The following is a 17,672-nucleotide window of genomic DNA, read 5'->3' as shown; positions in this document are numbered from 1 at the left end:
ATAAGAGCATAAAATTCACAATAGCATCATGGCTGAACTCCCATTGCTGGCTTTTACTGGAGGGAAATGGTAGGGTAGCAATGGAACCCCCTGGTTGTTATAGGAGTAATGGAGGGATTTGGACAGGGTATCTGGATACTTGACAGGTCAGGTCCCTGGTGTCCCTGCTTTGGATATAAATGGAGCTAAGACTGAGGTGCCACACCATGCGTTTCACAGAGAGCCAATGCATTTCGGGGACCAGAAACTGCCCCTTCATCAGGGTTTAAAAATGGGAAATAATATCTCCTGTTGGCCCAAAGAGCTCTTCAGCAGTTGGTTTTACTAAGCCACTATTTTATGTCCCATAAAATAACTGTATATGCAGTCAGAGCTGGCTTTTTAAAAAAAACACTGGGTGAGCTCAGGGCAAATATCTCAGGAGTGGGCCCTCTGTTTCTTAAAGCAACTGACCCCTGACTCCCCCCCCCCCAACCCCCGACAGTCTTGGATTCCAGGGGCACTGCCCTTTACACCTTACATAGTTACAGTTGACCGTTATTGTAACTGATGCTGCAAGATCTTTCTTCTCATATTCCCCCTACACATGATAAGTTTGGTTTCAAGGACCCTGCTAATTGTGGGAAGAAGGGCCCCACTGAGTTTGAGAAGAAGAGAGCTTGAGAAAAAAGGTCCTGCTGAGTTTGAGAAGAAGGGTCTCACTGAGTTTGAGGAGAGCTCTGCTGAGGTAAAAAAGAAGGGTCCCGCCATGTCTGAGAAGAAGGGCCCCATAGAGGTGGAAAAGAAGGGCTTTACTGAAATTGAGAAGAAGGGTCCTACTGAGCCTAAAAAAAAAAAAAAGACTCCCACTGACCCTGGGAGGATGGATCCCACTAAGATTGTGAAGAAGCGTCTTACTAAGTTTGAGAAAAAGGGTCCAACTGGGTTTGAGAAGAAGGGCCCTGCTGAGCTTGAAAAGAAGAGTCCTGCTGTGTTTAAGAAGAAGGGTCCCACTGAGGTTGAAGAAAAGGGCCTTACTGAGATTGAGAAGTAGGGTCCTGCTGAGAAGAAGAGAGCTTGAGAAAAAGGGTCCTGCTGAGTTTGTGAAAAAGAGTCCCACTGAGTTTGAGAAGGAGAGCCCTGCCAAGGTCAAAAAGAAGGGTCCCACCGTGTTTGAGAAGAAGGGCCCCACTGAGGTTGAAAAGAAGGGCTTTACCGAGATTGAGAAGAAGGGTCCTGCTGAGCTTGAAAAGAAGGGTCCTGCTGAGCTTGAAAAGAAGGGTCCTGCTGAGCTTGAAAAGAAGGGTCCCGCTGAGCTTGAAAAGAAGGGTCCTGCTGTGTTTAAGAAAAAGGGTTCCACTGAGGTTGAAAAAAAGGGCCTTACTGAGATTAAGAAGGGTCTTGCTGAGCCTGAGAAAAATAGTCCAACTGGCCCTGAGAGGAAGGATCCCACTAAGATTGTGAAAACGGGTCTTACTAAGTATGAAAAGAAGGGTCTCACTGGGTTTGATAAGAAGGGCCCCGCTGAGCTTAGAAAAGAAGGGTCCTGCTATGTTTGAGAAAACTGGTGCCCACTGATTTTAAGAAGATGAGTCTCCCTGAACCTGAGAATAAGGGTCCCGCTAAAATTGAGAAGAAGGGTCCAACAGATTTTTGACAAAAAGGTTCCTGCCGAGTTTGAGAAGAAAGGTCCTGCTGAGCTTGAGGAGAAGAGTCCAGATGAGTTTGAGAAGAAGAGTCCAACTCTCCAGATTATTACAGTGATGGACATCTGGACTCCAGGACTGTTGGGAGAGTCCGGGGATAAGGCCCCTAAATCTGGTGGGCCCCCCGGCCAACTGCTCCATTTTTATAAATGATTAGAGTGTCACTGTGTGCAACAAGTATCTGAGTTAGGGCCGGTTCACACTGCAGGCGATGCGAGGCGACACCGACTTGCCTCGCTGCGACCTGCCGCGACCTCAGCGGCAACTTGCAGATGACTTCATTGGGTGGCACTGTGGTGTAGTGGTTAGCACTCTCACCTGGCAGTAAGAATGGTCGCTGGTTCGAATCCCAACCACGACACTACCTGCTGGAGTTTGCATGTTCTCCCTGTGCCTGTGTGGGTTTCCTCTGGGTACTCCGGTTTCCTCCCACAATCCAAAGACATGCAGGTAGTTTAATTGGCCTCTGTCCAAAATTGGCCCCTAGTATATGAATGGGGACCTTGGATTGTGGGGACTGAGTGTGCAAGGGATAAGGACAATTGTAGACACTCACTCAGGTTGAACTGGATGGACTGGTGTCTTTATTCAACCTTACTAACTATGAAACTATGAAGTCAATGCAAGTCGCCCCCAGGTCGCCCAGAAGTAGTACAGGAACCTTTTTTCTGAGTCGGAGCGACTCGAGTCGCTCCTCTCAGAACGGTTCCATTGTACAGAACGGGGGCGACTTGCGAGAGCGCGGCGAGGCGAGTCGTGTCGCCTCGCATCGCCCGCAGTGTGAACCGGCTCTTATTTTTCCACTAGGAATGACTTCTCCTGTTTTGGTCACCCCATTTCACCTGTCACTTAGCATCATAACATCCAGAATGGGGCCCCAGCAGGCATGTACTGGCCATCGGGACTACCGGGAGGCTCAGTGGGCCAGTTTGAGTGACAGCCTGTAAAAGTAATGGCTGCGCGGTCCCCACTGTGTCCTCCACCCCCACTGTGTCCCCCTGTGTCTTTCACCCCCCACTGTGTCCCCCTGTGTCCTCCACCCCCCCACTGTGTTCCCATGTCCTCCACCCCCGACTATGTCCCCCTGTGTCCTCCAACCCCCACTATGTCCCCCTGTGTCCACCACCCCCACGGGGTCCCCCTGTGTCCTCCACCCCCCCCACACGCTGTCCCCCTGTGTTCTCAACCGCCCATGCTGTCCCTCTGTGTCCTCCACCCCCCACTGTGTCCCCCTTTGCCCTCCACCTCCATTATGCCAACCCCCCACTGTGTCCTCCTGTGTCTTCCACCCCCCACGGTGTTCCCCTTTGTCCTCCACCCCCCACTATGTCCCCCTGTGTCCTCCACCCCCACGGTGTCCCCCTGTGTTCTCAACCACCCATGCTGTCCCTCTGTGTCCTCCACCCCCCACTGTGTCCCCCTTTGCCCTCCACCTCCATTATGCCAACCCCCCACTGTGTCCTCTTGTGTCTTCCACCTCCCACGGTGTTCCCCTTTGTCCTCCACCCCCCACTATGTCCCCCTGTGTCCTCCACCCCCCACGGTGTCCCCCTGTGTCCTCCACCCACCCACACGCTGTCCCCCTGTGTCCTCAACTGCCCATGCTGTCCCTCTGTTTCCTCCACCCCCCCAACAGTATATATACTGTTTTTGTGCGTGTTTTAAAAATTAAAGTGGGCCGGTCTGGATGAAGTCCAGGGCCAAATTTTTGTCCCAGTCCAGCCCTGGGCCCCAGCTAGTGCTGCTGCCACCTCTGGTCAATTTACCCCCGCACTGCCCGCCAGGTCCTGTCATAGGCGGGGCTTAGTACCTGTAGTCCAAAAGTCTTTCCATGAGACGCGTCACTGAGGTCACAAACGAGGCTCCTGGTTCTCTCCACGTCTCCTGCTCGATCTTCTCCAGCAAACTGATGGCAGAACCAACAAATGGAACTCAATTACTCTGGCCATGCTCATATATACAGCATTTGTCCCTGCCAATTAAGCTTATTTGAATTCATAGGGAGAAAGATGGAGAGAGGAAGGAAAATAAAAATAATGGGTGGAATTTTTTAGACACACTGAGGAAAGGGGGTGCAGGATTCCTGGCAAAATATAAGGAAAGCTTAAAAAATCCTTCACACGGGACCAACAATGGAAATAAAATAATAAAGGAAGATATGAATTTCCCAACAGACACATCAACCGACATCACATTCAGAGATAGCGGGGGGGGGCAGACAATCTACACACATGTATCAGCAGCTGTAATAGTTCCTGCCGGGAACTACAAGTCTCAGGATGTCCTGCTGGAACTTCTCCAACGGCAGGAGGATACAGGCTGATACATCCAACACTATACAGGAAGGCATGCAATGATACTCTGTATACAAATGTCACAAAAGATACATTGTCTCCCTTACCTGGGATACGGGCCGAAGAGCTGCGAGCTGCTCCGGGCAGCAGGGTGGAGGCATAAATATAGAGAGATCACAATCTGACCAATCACTGCCGTCTATTCCAACATAACGCTACAGAATATTATAACCACTTGCTAGAAAATGAGTTAGAGCCCCCAAACATCATTTAAAAAAAAAAATATTATTTACCAGAGACCCTAGAAAAATAAAATGCTACCTTACTAACTAATGCCCCGTACACACGATCCGAATATCGTACGACCGATCTCACGGCCTTTTTCGGTTAATAATCGCAAGTAGAAATTGAATAGCTAAATAAAGTCACGAAAATTCTCGTACGATAGAAAAAAAAAAAATCGTTAGTGATGTCATGTGTTGTAATGTATTTGTATTGTATTTTCGGACGACAACTATACTGACAAAACGAAAATCCTACGATCTGGAATCGTACGAGGAAAATTTCCGTGCATGTCCGATCGACTAATATCGGACGAACGGTCGTGATCGGCTGTCGAAAGTAGTGTACACACGATCTGAAAATCGTACGATCCTTCCTCGGATGACCGTTTTCGTACAATATTTGGATCGTGTGTATGGGGGCATTAGGCTGGGTTCACATTGCAGCGATGCGGGAACTCCGCGAATCCGCATGCCTCCCGGCGGCAGTTCACACTGCCCTATGCAAACTGCTGGGAGTGTCAGTGAAACGTTAATGACACCCCCAGATCAGTTCGCATATCGCAGTGCGATCTGCAAACTCGGACAGGAATCGGATCGCATGGTGTGAACACCCATGCGATCCGATTCTGCTGCGGACCAAAAAAAGGGTCCTGTGCGAGTTTGGGCCGGGTGCGATGCGAATTCAGCCAGACTATCTGTATGGCTGAACTCGCATCGCACAGAGATCGGATGTGATTTGCACTGCAGTGCGGTGCGAATCACAGCCGGGTCTCCTAGCCGCAGCAGTGTGAACCCAGCCTAAGTCTCAAAATACCAACCTAATCGTTCTCTTCGCAAGACCTCCTGCTCTCCAACTCCCTTGTTCCTAGACATGTGCAATTCGTTTAGTTACGAATTCGTTTTTTTTTTTTTTAAGAATTTTGACAAATTCACTAATTCCGAACATTCAGAATTTTTCAATTTCCGAATTTCTGAAATGTTCACATTTCCAAAAATGAGAAATTTCGGAAATTCGGAATTTCAAATTTCGGGAATTCAAAAATTTCGGAATTTCGGAAATTCAAAAATTCGGAAAATCGAAAATTTGGATTTTCGGATTTCCGAATTCCAAATTTTCACATTTCCGAATTCCGAATTTTCCAATTTCCAAAAAGGCAAAAAAAGAAGGGAACGAAAACAAACACAAATTCACTAATTCTGAAAATTCTGAATTTTTCAATTTCCGAATTTCTGAAATGTTTAAATTTCTGAAAATTTTAAATTTTGCAAATTCGAAAATTGGAAAATTCGCAATTTCGGAAATTCGAAAATTCTAAATGAGTAAATTTGAAAATTCGGAAATTCTGACTTTCGGAAATGTGAAAATTCGGAAATTCAAAAATCTGAATTTTCAGATTTCCGAATTCCAAATTTTCAAATTTCCGAATTCCGAACTTCCGAATTTCCGAAAAAAGCAAAAAAATAAAACCGAATGAAATGAAAATGAACACATTTTTTGTCAGTGCACATGTTTCTTGTCACCTCATTCCATGCTCACCTCCAGGACTTCTCCTGAGCCTCTCCCATCCTCTGGAATGCTCTACACCAATCTGTCCGACTTCCTCCTACTTTGTCCACTTTCAGACGATCCCTGAAAGCTCACCTCTTCAGAGAAGCCTATCTGCCCCCCCACCTAACAACTGTACATTTATTTTTTCCATCAGCACATCCCCCCACAGTTATTACCTCTCGTATCTCTTGACCTTCCCTCTTAGATTGTAAGCTCTAAGGAGCAGGGCCCTCTGATTCCTACTGTATTAAAGTGTATTGTATTTGTACTGTCTACTCTCAAGGTGTAAAGCGCTGCATAAACAGTTGGCGCTATAAAAAATCCTGTATAATAATAATAATAATAATAATAATAAATTGCGCAGCGGTTTTTCAAATGCAATTTTGTAGGAAAAAAATTATTTTAATGATTTTTAATGCAAAATAACCAAGTATGTAACCAAATTTTTGTGTAAAATATAAAAGACGATGTTACACCGAGTAAATACCTAATATGCCATGCTTTAAAATTGCATGCAATGGTCGACAAACTACAATACTTAAAAATCTCCATAGGTGACACATTTAGATTATTTATTTTTTTACAGTTTACCTGTTTAGAGTTACAGAGGAGGTGTAGCACTAGAATTATTGCTCTCGCTCTAACGTATATATGTGTGAGTTTTACGTATGCGTTTCTGTGCACTAGTACGGAGGGATGGGGGCGCTTTACATTTTTTTCTTTTCTCAACATTTTTTTTGATACTGTCCAGTTCATTTTCTCTCTTTTTTTTTATCACTTTTTGTAAACATCCCTTGTAATAGAAATAAGGGATGACTGGTCCTCCTCTACCAATAAAAGAAAAAATTGATGTTTTTAAAAGCCACAAATCAAAAAAAATTGATGTTTTGCTTTAAAAAAAAACCTAGACTGGAAGTGATCTCATGACATCGCACCGGTCCTCCTAAATCATAGAGGCGAACAGAAATGATCTGGTCTCTGTTCACCTCTACTGCCAGTTGTGCGAACCTTCCGATTGTTTCCCGGTTCTCGCCAGTAAAAAACGGTAAGCCCGAGAAACACCAGTGAGTGGCGGGAGGGGGGCGACCCCTCCCACTGCTTCTGAAAAGCAATCCAGCGGATAATTAGCCGGTTGAACTGCTTTCATGACAAAAAGAATTGCAGGCTAAAAAACAACAACTTTTGGATGATAACCCCCGTAAACCACTGGCAAGCTGCAACTAGACATGTGCAGAATTAAATCAAATTATTTTGTTTCGTTATTTACGTAAATTTGTTTAGTTAAATGAGTTTAATTCAAATGACACTTGGATCTAATTCCATTTGAAATTTATTCTATTTTCTATTATTTTATTTTCCACTCTATTCTTTTTTTTCTATTCTATTTGAAATTCAAATTTCAGAAGATGGTTATATTCTATTTTATTCAATTTTTTATTATATTCTATTCCTTTATTCCTTTATTTTCTATTCTATTTTCTATTCTATCCCGATATTTTCTATTAAATTTTTTTCCTATTTAATTTTTTCTATTTTATTTTCTATTCTGTTTTACTCTATTATCTCGTATTCCTTTATTTTCTATTCTATTTTATTCTATTATTTTATTTTCTATTCTATCTCTATATTTTCTATTCTATTTTTTCTATTCAATTTTTTCTATTATTTTATTTTCTATTCTATCCCTATATTTTCTATTCTATTTTTTCTATTATTTTATATTCTATTCCATTCTGTTTTACTCTATTGCCCTTTATTCTTTTATTTTCTATTCTATTTTTTCTATTTTATTTTCTATTCTATCCCTATATTTTCTATTCTATTTTTTCTATTCTTTAATATTCTATTCCATTCTGTTTTACTCGATTGCCATTTATTCTTTTATTTTATATTCCTTTATTTTCTATTCTATTCTATTTTCTATTATATCCCTATATTTTCTATTCTATTTTTTTCTATTCTATTTTTTTTTCTATTATTTTATTTTCTATTCTGTTCTGTTTTACTCTATTATCTTGTATTCTTTTATTTTATATTCCTTTATTTTCTATTCTATTTTATTCTATTATTTTGTTTTCTATTTTATCTCTAGATTTTCTATTCTATTTTTTCTATATATTTTTTCTATCCCTATATTTTCTATTCTATTTTTTCTATTATTTTATTTGTTATTCCATTCTGTTTTACTCTATTACCCTTTATTCTTTTATTTTATATTCCCTTATTTTCTATTCCATTTTATTTTCTATTATATCCCTATATTTTCTATTCAATTTTTTTCTATTCAATATTTTTTTTCTATTATTTTATTTTCTATTCTGTTCTGTTTTACTCTATTACCCTTTATTCTTTTATTTTATATTCCTTTATTTTATATTCTATTTTATTTTCCATTATATCCCTATATTTTCTATTCTATTTTTTTCTATTCTATTTTTTTTTCTATTATTTTATTTTCTATTCTGTTCTGTTTTACTCTATTATCTTGTATGTATCTTGTATTCTTTTATTTTATATTCCTTTATTTTATATTCTATTTTATTCTATTATTTTATTTTCTATTTTATCTCTAGATTTTCTATTTTCTATTTTATTTTATTTTCTATCCCTATATTCTATTTTTTCTATTATTTTATTTTCTATTCCATTCTGTTTTACTCTATTACCCTTTATTCTTTTATTTTCTATTCCTTTATCTTCTATTCTATTTTATTTTCTATTATATCCCTATATTTTCCATTCAATTTTTTTCTATTCTATTTTTTTTCTCTATTATTTTATTTTCTATTCCATTCTGTTTTACTCTATTACCCTTTATTCTTTTATTTTATATTCCTTTATTTTCTATTCTATTTTATTTTCTATTATATCCCTAAATTTTCTATTTTATTTTTTTCTATTATTTTATTTTCTATTCTGTTCTGTTTTACTCTATTATCTTGTATTCTTTTATTTTCTATTCCTTTATTTTCTATTCTATTTTATTCTCTTTGGAAATGCAACTTAGATTCGAAAACCATTCAAGTTTGAATTTTGTCCAAGATTTAGTTTTGTTATTTCGGATTCATATTAATTTGTTACTATTGGAATTGATACATCCGAATAACGAAAAAATGTGTCCGAATTTCAATTTGGAAACTAAACGAACAGCACATGTCTAGCCGCAACGTATATTTATGTATTGCGGCCGGCAAGTGGATAATAATGTATAATGGATAATAATGTATATTATAATATAAGGATAATATCATATAAAACTGTGGCATTGTTAAAATATATAATATATAATGCAACAGTTTGTAGGAAAATGTTGCATTTTCAGGACATGTGCATTGGACTGCTGTGTATATGGCGTGTTGTGTGTAATGGGTTGTAACATTCCGCACGCTGAATAAGATTCATATGTACATAAAGCAGCCATTGTGTCAGCCAGAGGCACTCTCACAGCCCTACTCGATCTGGCTGCAAGGGACCATAGAAACCTTACTATATGTTGGGTTAAGGTGAATTGATTTAGAAATTCGCAGTGCTGCAGTATTGCCTGGACAGCATCAGCGGTTCATGGATTTTAGCTGTTGTCTGGACTTTCCCACCCCCCCCCCCCCCCGCCCCCGACTTCTGTGTTTCTCCAGCAGAGAAAAGTTGGGACTTACAGGAGGCCGAAGAGTTCTCGATAGTTTTCATCGCCTTTTCCCTCTGAGACCAGCGTGTCCAGTTTATCGATCAGCTCGGCCTCCACCTGCAAAGACGCATGTGATTGTGAAGAGCAGCACAGTGGATAAGGGGGGGACGTTGTTCTTGCAGCGCAGCAGTTCTGTGCTCAAATCTCACCGGAGTGATTGTGTATTCTCGGCTGACAGTAACATGAAGAATGGGAAGGGGGGGGGGGCAGCACTGGATCTACGGGGAGGCTCTAATGTGATAGAGGAACCCTGTTAAGCATAGAGGGCCTCTGATCTCTTGGGGTGACTATGAAATGATGGGGCTCCTATGTATAGGGGTGATAAAGGAGAGGCTCTGATGCAATGGAGGACTCTGATATAAAGAAGGGGCTCTGATGTGATGGAGCACTATGATATAAAAGAGGGGCTCTGATGTGATGGGGGACTATGATAGAAAAGAGAGGCTCTGATGCGATGGAGGACTCTGATATGAAGGAGGGGCTCTGATTTGATGGGGGACTATGATATAAAGAAGGGGCTCTGATGCGATGGAGGACTATGATATAAAGGAGAGGCTCTGATGTGATGGGGGACTCTGATATAAAGGAGGGGCTCTGATGTGATGGGGGACTCTGATATAAAGGAGGGGCTCTGATGTGATGGGGGACTCTGATATAAAGGAGGGGCTCTGATGTGATGGGGACTCTGATATCAAGGAGGGGCCCTGATGTGATGGGGGACTCTGATATAAAGGAGGGGCTCTGATGTGATGGGGGACTCTGATATAAAGGAGGGGCTCTGATGTGATGGGGACTCTGATATAAAGGAGGGGCTCTGATGTGATGGGGACTCTGATATAAAGGAGGGGCTCTGATGTGATGGGGGACTCTGATATAAAGGAGGGGCTCTGATGTGATGGGGGACTCTGATATAAAGGAGGGGCTCTGATGTGATGGCGGACTCTGATATAAAGAAGGGGCTCTGATGTGATCGGGGACTATGATAGAAAAGAGAGGCTCTGATGCGATGGAGGACTCGGATATGAAGGAGGGGCTCTGATTTGATGGGGGACTATGATATAAAGAAGGGGCTCTGATGCGATGGAGGACTATGATATAAAGGAGAGGCTCTGATGTGATGGGGACTCTGATATAAAGGAGGGGCTCTGATGTGATGGGGGACTCTGATATAAAGGAGGGGCTCTGATGTGATGGGGGGGGGGACTCTGATGTGAAGAAGGGGGTCTCTGATTTAAAAGAGGGGTTCTGTGATGGGGAGACTTTAATGTGAAAGATGGGGGGGGGGTCTCTGATTTAAAGGAGGGGCTCTGAAGCAATGGGGGGATTTTAAATGTGAAGGAGGGGGTTTTTGATTTAAAGGAGGGGCTCTGATGTGATGGGGGGACTAGAATGTGAAGGAGGGGGTCTCTGATTTTAAGGAGGGGCTCCGATGCGATGGGGGTATTCTAATATGAAGAGTGGGGGTCTCTGATTTAAAGGAAAGGCTCTGATTAGATGGGATTGACTCTAGTATGAAAGAGGCGGGTCTCTGATGTGATGGGGGGACTCTAATGTGCAGGGTGGGGGGGCTCTGATGTGATGGGAATCTCTGCTATGAATATAATTTCATTAATCTGGTGCATTTCGTCACCTGCTTGAAATTGCCGTTCCGCCGCTGTTCGCAGTCCATCATGTCGTGGAAAATGGGGATCATGATATTCCGCACCTCCGGCTGCGGGACAAGCGACACGCCCAGGAAAGGGCCGATCATCCCCCGGGATGAAGTGATATTTGTGTTCTCCTGGGAGGTGAAGAATGATTGTGATATACAGAGAGGGACAGTCCACCCGGGACAGGACCCCCTCCCCCACCCCCATCCATTTTGCTGGAGACACTTACCCAGGTTCTGCCACATGTTGAAGAGCTCATAGGTCATCATAACTCGCATATCGCCGTACCTGGAAGAGACAGCCAATCACAGGCGGGAAATACTGCAAAACCGGAGACTACAGAACCGAGGACACGCCATGCCTACGTATTTAATGCACACAGCTTAGCCGTTGTTTTAAATAGGTTTATCCTCCAGAGTTGCCTGTGTTCAATGAATGTAAAGTAAACAGCGGAGGGCGCCAACTAAGTGTAGTATATAAGAAAAGTCTCATCACAAGTGGCAACTCACAAGACGCTTGAGGAGGGATAAGAGCGGCATCTGCTCTCCGGCTCCTGAAGACACCGAGGTCCAACAGCAAACCGCACTTTGTGGATTACCTGCACTTATTCTTATGAATCTTGTGAGTTGCCACTTGCGATTTTTAATAAAGTATTTTCCTATATACTGCACTAGACATGTGCAATTCGTTTAGTTTCTGAAATAATTTAACGAATTTTGACAAATTCATTCATTCTGAAATTTCCAACATTTTTCAATTTCCAAATTTTTCAATTTCCGAAATTCCAGATTTCCAAATTTTTTAATTTTCCGAAATTTAGAATTTTCAAATTTCCGAAAATTCTAAATTTTGGAAATTTGAAATTTGGAAATTCTAAAATTTCAGAAATTCGGATATACAAAATTTCAGAAATTAAAAATTTGGAAATTCAAATATTCGAAATTTCATAAATGTAAAAAATTCGAAAATTTGAAAATCCAAGAATTACGAATGAAAATCTGGCAATTCAAAAGATGAAAATCTGAAAATTTGAAAACCCGAACATCTGAAATAATAACTAATAATAAATAATAAATTATGGGTAATGGAATTTCCTTTCAAATTTGGCTGATAGTGAACGTAACGAGTATGAATTTATCCGAAGTTACGAATTATCTGAAATAACGAATGCCGAACAGCCAAATTTGTTAGTTATTATTTCAAATTTTACTGATTTTCTTTCTTTTTTTTCAGATTTTCGAATTTTTTCAAATTTTAGAATTTCCAAAAATCTGAAAATTCGGAAATTCAGATTTCGGAAATTTGAAATTTCTGAAATTCGAATATTCGGAAATATTTCATAAATGAAAAAAATTCTAAAATTCTAAAATCAGAAAATTCGAAAACCTGAAAAAAATAACTAATAATAAATAATAAATTATGGGTAATGGAATTTCCTTTCAAATTTGGCGTTAGTGAACGTAACGAGTACGAATTTATCTAAAGTTACGAATTATCTAAAATAACAAATGCCGAACAGCAAAATTTGTTAGTTATTATTTCAAATTTTACTGATTTTCTTTCTTTTTTTCAGATTTTCAAATTTTTGAATTTCTGAAAATCAGAAAATTTGGAATTCAGAAATGTGAAATTCGAATATTTGAAATTTCATAAATTAAAAAAATTCTAAAATCAGAAAATTCGAAAAACCCAGAAAAAATCTGAAATAATAACTAACTAATAATAAATATTAAATTATAGGTATTGGAATTTCCTTTGAAATTTGGCTGTCAGCGAACGTAACAAATACGAATTTATCTAAAGTTACGAATTATCTAAAATAACGAATGCCGAACAGCAAATTTGTTAGTTATTATTTCAAATTTTACAGATTTTCTTTCTTTTTTTCAGATTTTCAAATTTTCGGATTTTCTCATTTTAGAATTTCTGAAAATCGGAAAATTTGGAATTTGAATATTCAAAAATTCGGAAGCTCGAAAATTAGAAATTTTGAAATTAATTTCTTTGAATTTTCAAATTTCCAAAAAAGCAAAAAAAAGGAAACGAAAACAAACAAATTTTTTGTCAGTGCACCATGTCTATACTGCACTTAGTTGGTGCCCTCTGCTGTTTCATATATATATATATATATATATATATATATATATATATATATATATATATATATATATATATATATATATATATATAAACATATATATATATATATAAACATATATATAAACATATATTATATATATATATAAACATATATAAATATATATATATATAAACATATACATATATATATATATATATATATATATATATATTATATATTGCAGAGATAAATTCAGTCTCATCGAGGGGCTGCCACAGATATCTTTGGACTGATGAACTTTTTAGTAAAATCCTACACAATCGCAGCACATTCCTGCATATGATTATGTTGTAGCTTATCTATATCCCTACCTGCGCCATTCTTGATAATTCTCTCTGTTCAATTCGTGGTCGTTTGGTAAAAACAGGCTGCAAATCAGCAATCTTCCAAACCTGAATCTGGCCACCATTGAAGTCAAAGGTGTGGATGGTGCATGCCGCGCACTTCGCCGCTAAATGACAGATCCCCTCCTGAATATGGTCTATGACATCACCTGGAATTCTACAGCCTGGAATCTGTCATTTAGTGGAGGGGAGCGCTGTGCTTGCGGATCAACAGGAATGATGGAGCTACACCGTGATTGATTTTTTTTTTTAAAAGGCCATACTTCTCTTTTAATTAAATCTGTGATCTATACACAGCCCCCGCCATCTGGTGTTAGCGCCCGCGGTGCCGCAAGGCACCGGCCCCGGTTCCTGGTCCACAGAGGGGCCCAAACTTACTTGTCCAGGATACGTCTCCTTTTTCCCGCTGCAAAGTTTTCCATCTGTAGACTGGGCTGATTGATGAAAAGAACAGCCAGGCTGAAGTAGGAGTTCCACACCTTAGGACGGGGGGCGAGAGAGAGGCAGAGACAGAATGTTACCCGCACAATCCATCACACGTTACATTGTGCCACCCAGGAGAATTCTCAGGTGGGTTCACCCACAGGCAGGATCCAATCCCCAATCAATTTCTAAACACTTTCAACTTTTATTTTAAAAAATATATCTCCAGCCAAAAAAACAATTTTTAGTTTTTGGATGGATTGGGGGAAGGGTTAGAACCCCTGTCAGGTTTTTAAATCAAAAGCTATCAACTCGTCCTGCAGCATACCCATTACACCGTCACTGCGAAGTGAGAGCATACCCTGCGGTGATGCAGATATACCAAGCTAATAAGCCTAAAGCAGGCCATTGATCAGCAGTGGTAGCTGGTGGGTTCTTTTTTGGGGGGGGGGGCAAACAAACAACACCCCCCCCAGCGGCGCGGCACAGCACTGCTGAAACCCCTCCCCTCGGAACGGACGTTTCCTGCTCCTCTGGGAAAGAACCACAGCTGATACTGCTGCTGGTAAGGAGGGAGGAGAAGCACACTTTCAGAGTAGTTTTGCTATCTGTCCGGGACCTGGACAGCTCGGGTTTTGAATCATGTGTCCGGGTTTCAGTCCACCTGAAACCCGGACACATTATTCAGACCAGGCTGTGGCTCCCATGTAACCAAGATAGTGTGCTGTCACCGCGGGCGGCTGTTCGAGGTCAGGTTCGGCATCACTTGAAGGGTGGGGTGATGATGTCAGCAAGAGCAATTTGGCCACACCCACTGGTGCGCTCTGTGCACTACATTATTAGTCTCCTCGGGGCACCCAAATGTGTCTTTTTTTAATCCTATCGTGTTTACTGCAAAAAAAATTTAATTAAAAAATGCCCTGTGCCACAAAAAAGTGTTCCGTGTTTGGCTTGAAGAAAAAAGGTGGCAACCCTATTTCAGAGCCCCCATAAAACTAACAAGCCCCCTATGTGATGGGTAGGTGACAAGTCCTCTTTATGGAGTCATTGGCGGTCTATTATTCCCCCAATGTCTCCCCTGCAGCTAATCAAGCACAGATCATGCTTGATCATTTTCATCCTCAGTTACAGTAAGTAGACAATAGACATGTGCAAAAAGGAAAAAATTTGTTTAGTTTTGTTTCGTTTTAATTTGTTAATTCATTAATTTCGTTTAGTTATATTCGTTAACTTCCTTAAATTAATTTTCGGATTTCCTTTAGTTTTCTACCAAATTCGAAAATCGGCCACATTCGAAAATATTTCAACCAAATTCGAAAATATTTCTACCGGATTCGAAATGATTTCAACCGCATTCGAAAAATATTTTGTGACCCGACTTTAAGGCCATGTATCCATTTTTGCATCCGAATGTCCGAATAAAAAAATAACAAATTACAACGAATACGAAAGAAATATAACGAATGAATTCGAATGCATTAGACATGATTCGAAATTATTTCAACCGCATTCAAAAATATTTTGTGACCCGACTTTAAGGCCATGTATCTCGGGGTCACTTAGTGTTAAACACTTCAACTTTGGATATGTTGTAGTGCTATTATTATTGTGTTTGCATACCAAATTTGGGGTTTCTAGCTATAAGTGGCCCCGAGATATGTGGCCCCCAAAATCGGGTCACAAATGTCATTCTCTGCTCTAATAACTAATAACATTTTGCGACCCAAATTTGGGGCCACATATCTCGGGGGCCACTTATAGCTAGAAACCCCAAATTTGGTATGCAAACACAATAATAATAGCTCTACAACATATCCAAAGTTGAAGTGTTTAACACTAAGTGACCCCGAGATACATGGCCTTAAAGTCGGGTCACAAAATATTTTTGAATGCGGTTGAAATAATTTCGAATTCATGTCGAATGCATTCGAATTCATTCGTTATATTTCTTTCGTATTCGTTGTAATTTGCTATTTTTTTTATTCGGACATTCGGATGCATCCGAATGTCCGAAAGATGCAAAATTCGGCCAAATTTCGATCGTTACGAAATGAATTGCACAAGCCTAGTCAGGGCTGGACTGGGACAGAAATTTGGCCCTGGACTTCATCCAGACCGGCCCACTTACATTTTGAGCGTCCCATCACCAGCCCCCTTACATCAGAGTCTCCCATCAGCAGCCCCCTTACATCAGAGTCTCCCATTACCAGCCCCCTTACATCAGAGTGTCCCATCAGCAGCCCCCTTACATCAGAGTGTCCCATTACCAGCCCCCTTACATCAGAGTGTCCCATTACCAGCCCCCTTACATCAGAGTGTCCCATCACCAGCCCCCTTACATCAGAGTGTCCCATTACCAGCCCCCTTACATCAGAGTGTCCCATCACCAGCCCCCTTACATCAGAGTGTCCCATTACCAGCCCCCTTACATCAGAGTGTACCATTAGCACCCCCTTACATCAGAGTGTCCCATCAGCAGCCCCCTTACATCAGAGTCTCCCATTACCAGCCCCCTTACATCAGAGTGTCCCATTAGCACCCCTTACATCAGAGTGTCCCATCAGCGCCCCCTTACATCAGAGTGTCCCATCACCAGCCCCCTTACATCAGAGTCTCCCATCACCAGCCCCCTTACATCAGAGTCTCCCATTACCAGCCCCCTTACATCAGAGTGTCCCATCAGCAGCCCCCTTTACATCAGAGTGTCCCCATTACCAGCCCCTTACATCAGAGTGTCCCATTACCAGCCCCCTTACATCAGAGTGTACCATTAGCACCCCCTTACATCAGAGTGTCCCATCAGCAGCCCCCTTACATCAGAGTCTCCCATTACCAGCCCCCTTACATCAGAGTGTCCCATTAGCACCCCCTTACATCAGAGTGTCCCATCAGCGCCCCCTTACATCAGAGTGTCCCATCACCAGCCCCCTTACATCAGAGTGTCCCATCACCAGCCCCCTTACATCAGAGTGTCCCATCAGCACCCCCTTACATCAGAGTGTCCCATCAGCAGCCCCCTTACATCAGAGTGTCCCATCAGCAGCCCCCTTACATCAGAGTGGCCCACTGAGCCATCGGCCCACCGGAAACTCCCGGTAGTCCCAATGGCCAGTACATGCCTGAGCCTAGTAGACAACAGAATTACAGCTGTGAACCCGGAAGCGACCCAATACACATCACTTCTGGGTTGCATTGTAGTAGCGGTTTCCTGCAGTTCTGCACTCTTGGGCAGGAGCCGCAGCCGACGCCGCTGGCAAGGGGAGAGGGGAGGCACACTTTCAAAGCCCCAAGTGATTGGGCAGCAACTGCCGTGAGCTTGCTTTTAACCCCTTGTCCACCATGCCATTTCTAAATGTACCTGGGTAGACAAGGGGTTAAACAGTCCAATGTGTTGCTTAGACCCGTTCCACATTGGATATTTCCTTGTAGGTTCTTGTAGTACTTACCTTGAAATCAAAGTCTCCTTCACAGAAGTTCTTGTGTACGGCGGGCGACACGTACTGGATGGTCGTCACGATGATGCTGAAAAAAAATAAAAAAATAAATAAAAAACCGTTGGTGATCATGTTCTAGTGATCTTTGGCGATAAGCCCAAATCCAGAAAAAACAAAAAATTCTAGTT

The 17,672-nt window shown here is 41.3% G+C and overlaps 1 protein-coding gene across 1 annotated transcript in view; it reads right to left on the bottom strand.

Moving 5' to 3' along the window:
* DOCK3 (dedicator of cytokinesis 3) overlaps nucleotides 1-17,672 on the bottom strand; it is a 189,767-nt gene that overhangs the window by 21,105 nt on the left and 150,990 nt on the right. Inside the window, 8 exon segments of the mRNA XM_077451060.1 lie at nucleotides 3,496-3,591; nucleotides 4,087-4,113; nucleotides 9,466-9,551; nucleotides 11,125-11,247; nucleotides 11,249-11,274; nucleotides 11,373-11,431; nucleotides 14,006-14,106; nucleotides 17,497-17,572. Of these exon segments, the coding sequence (XP_077307186.1) occupies nucleotides 3,496-3,591; nucleotides 4,087-4,113; nucleotides 9,466-9,551; nucleotides 11,125-11,247; nucleotides 11,249-11,274; nucleotides 11,373-11,431; nucleotides 14,006-14,106; nucleotides 17,497-17,572 (594 nt within the window).

The sequence above is a fragment of the Lithobates pipiens genome, unplaced genomic scaffold (assembly GCF_037356315.1).
Source record: "Lithobates pipiens isolate NorthernLeopardFrog02 unplaced genomic scaffold, aLitPip1_a1.2 Scaffold_23, whole genome shotgun sequence".
Lineage (NCBI taxonomy): Eukaryota > Metazoa > Chordata > Amphibia > Anura > Ranidae > Lithobates > Lithobates pipiens.
This window is presented reverse-complemented; position numbering and strand designations above follow the sequence as displayed.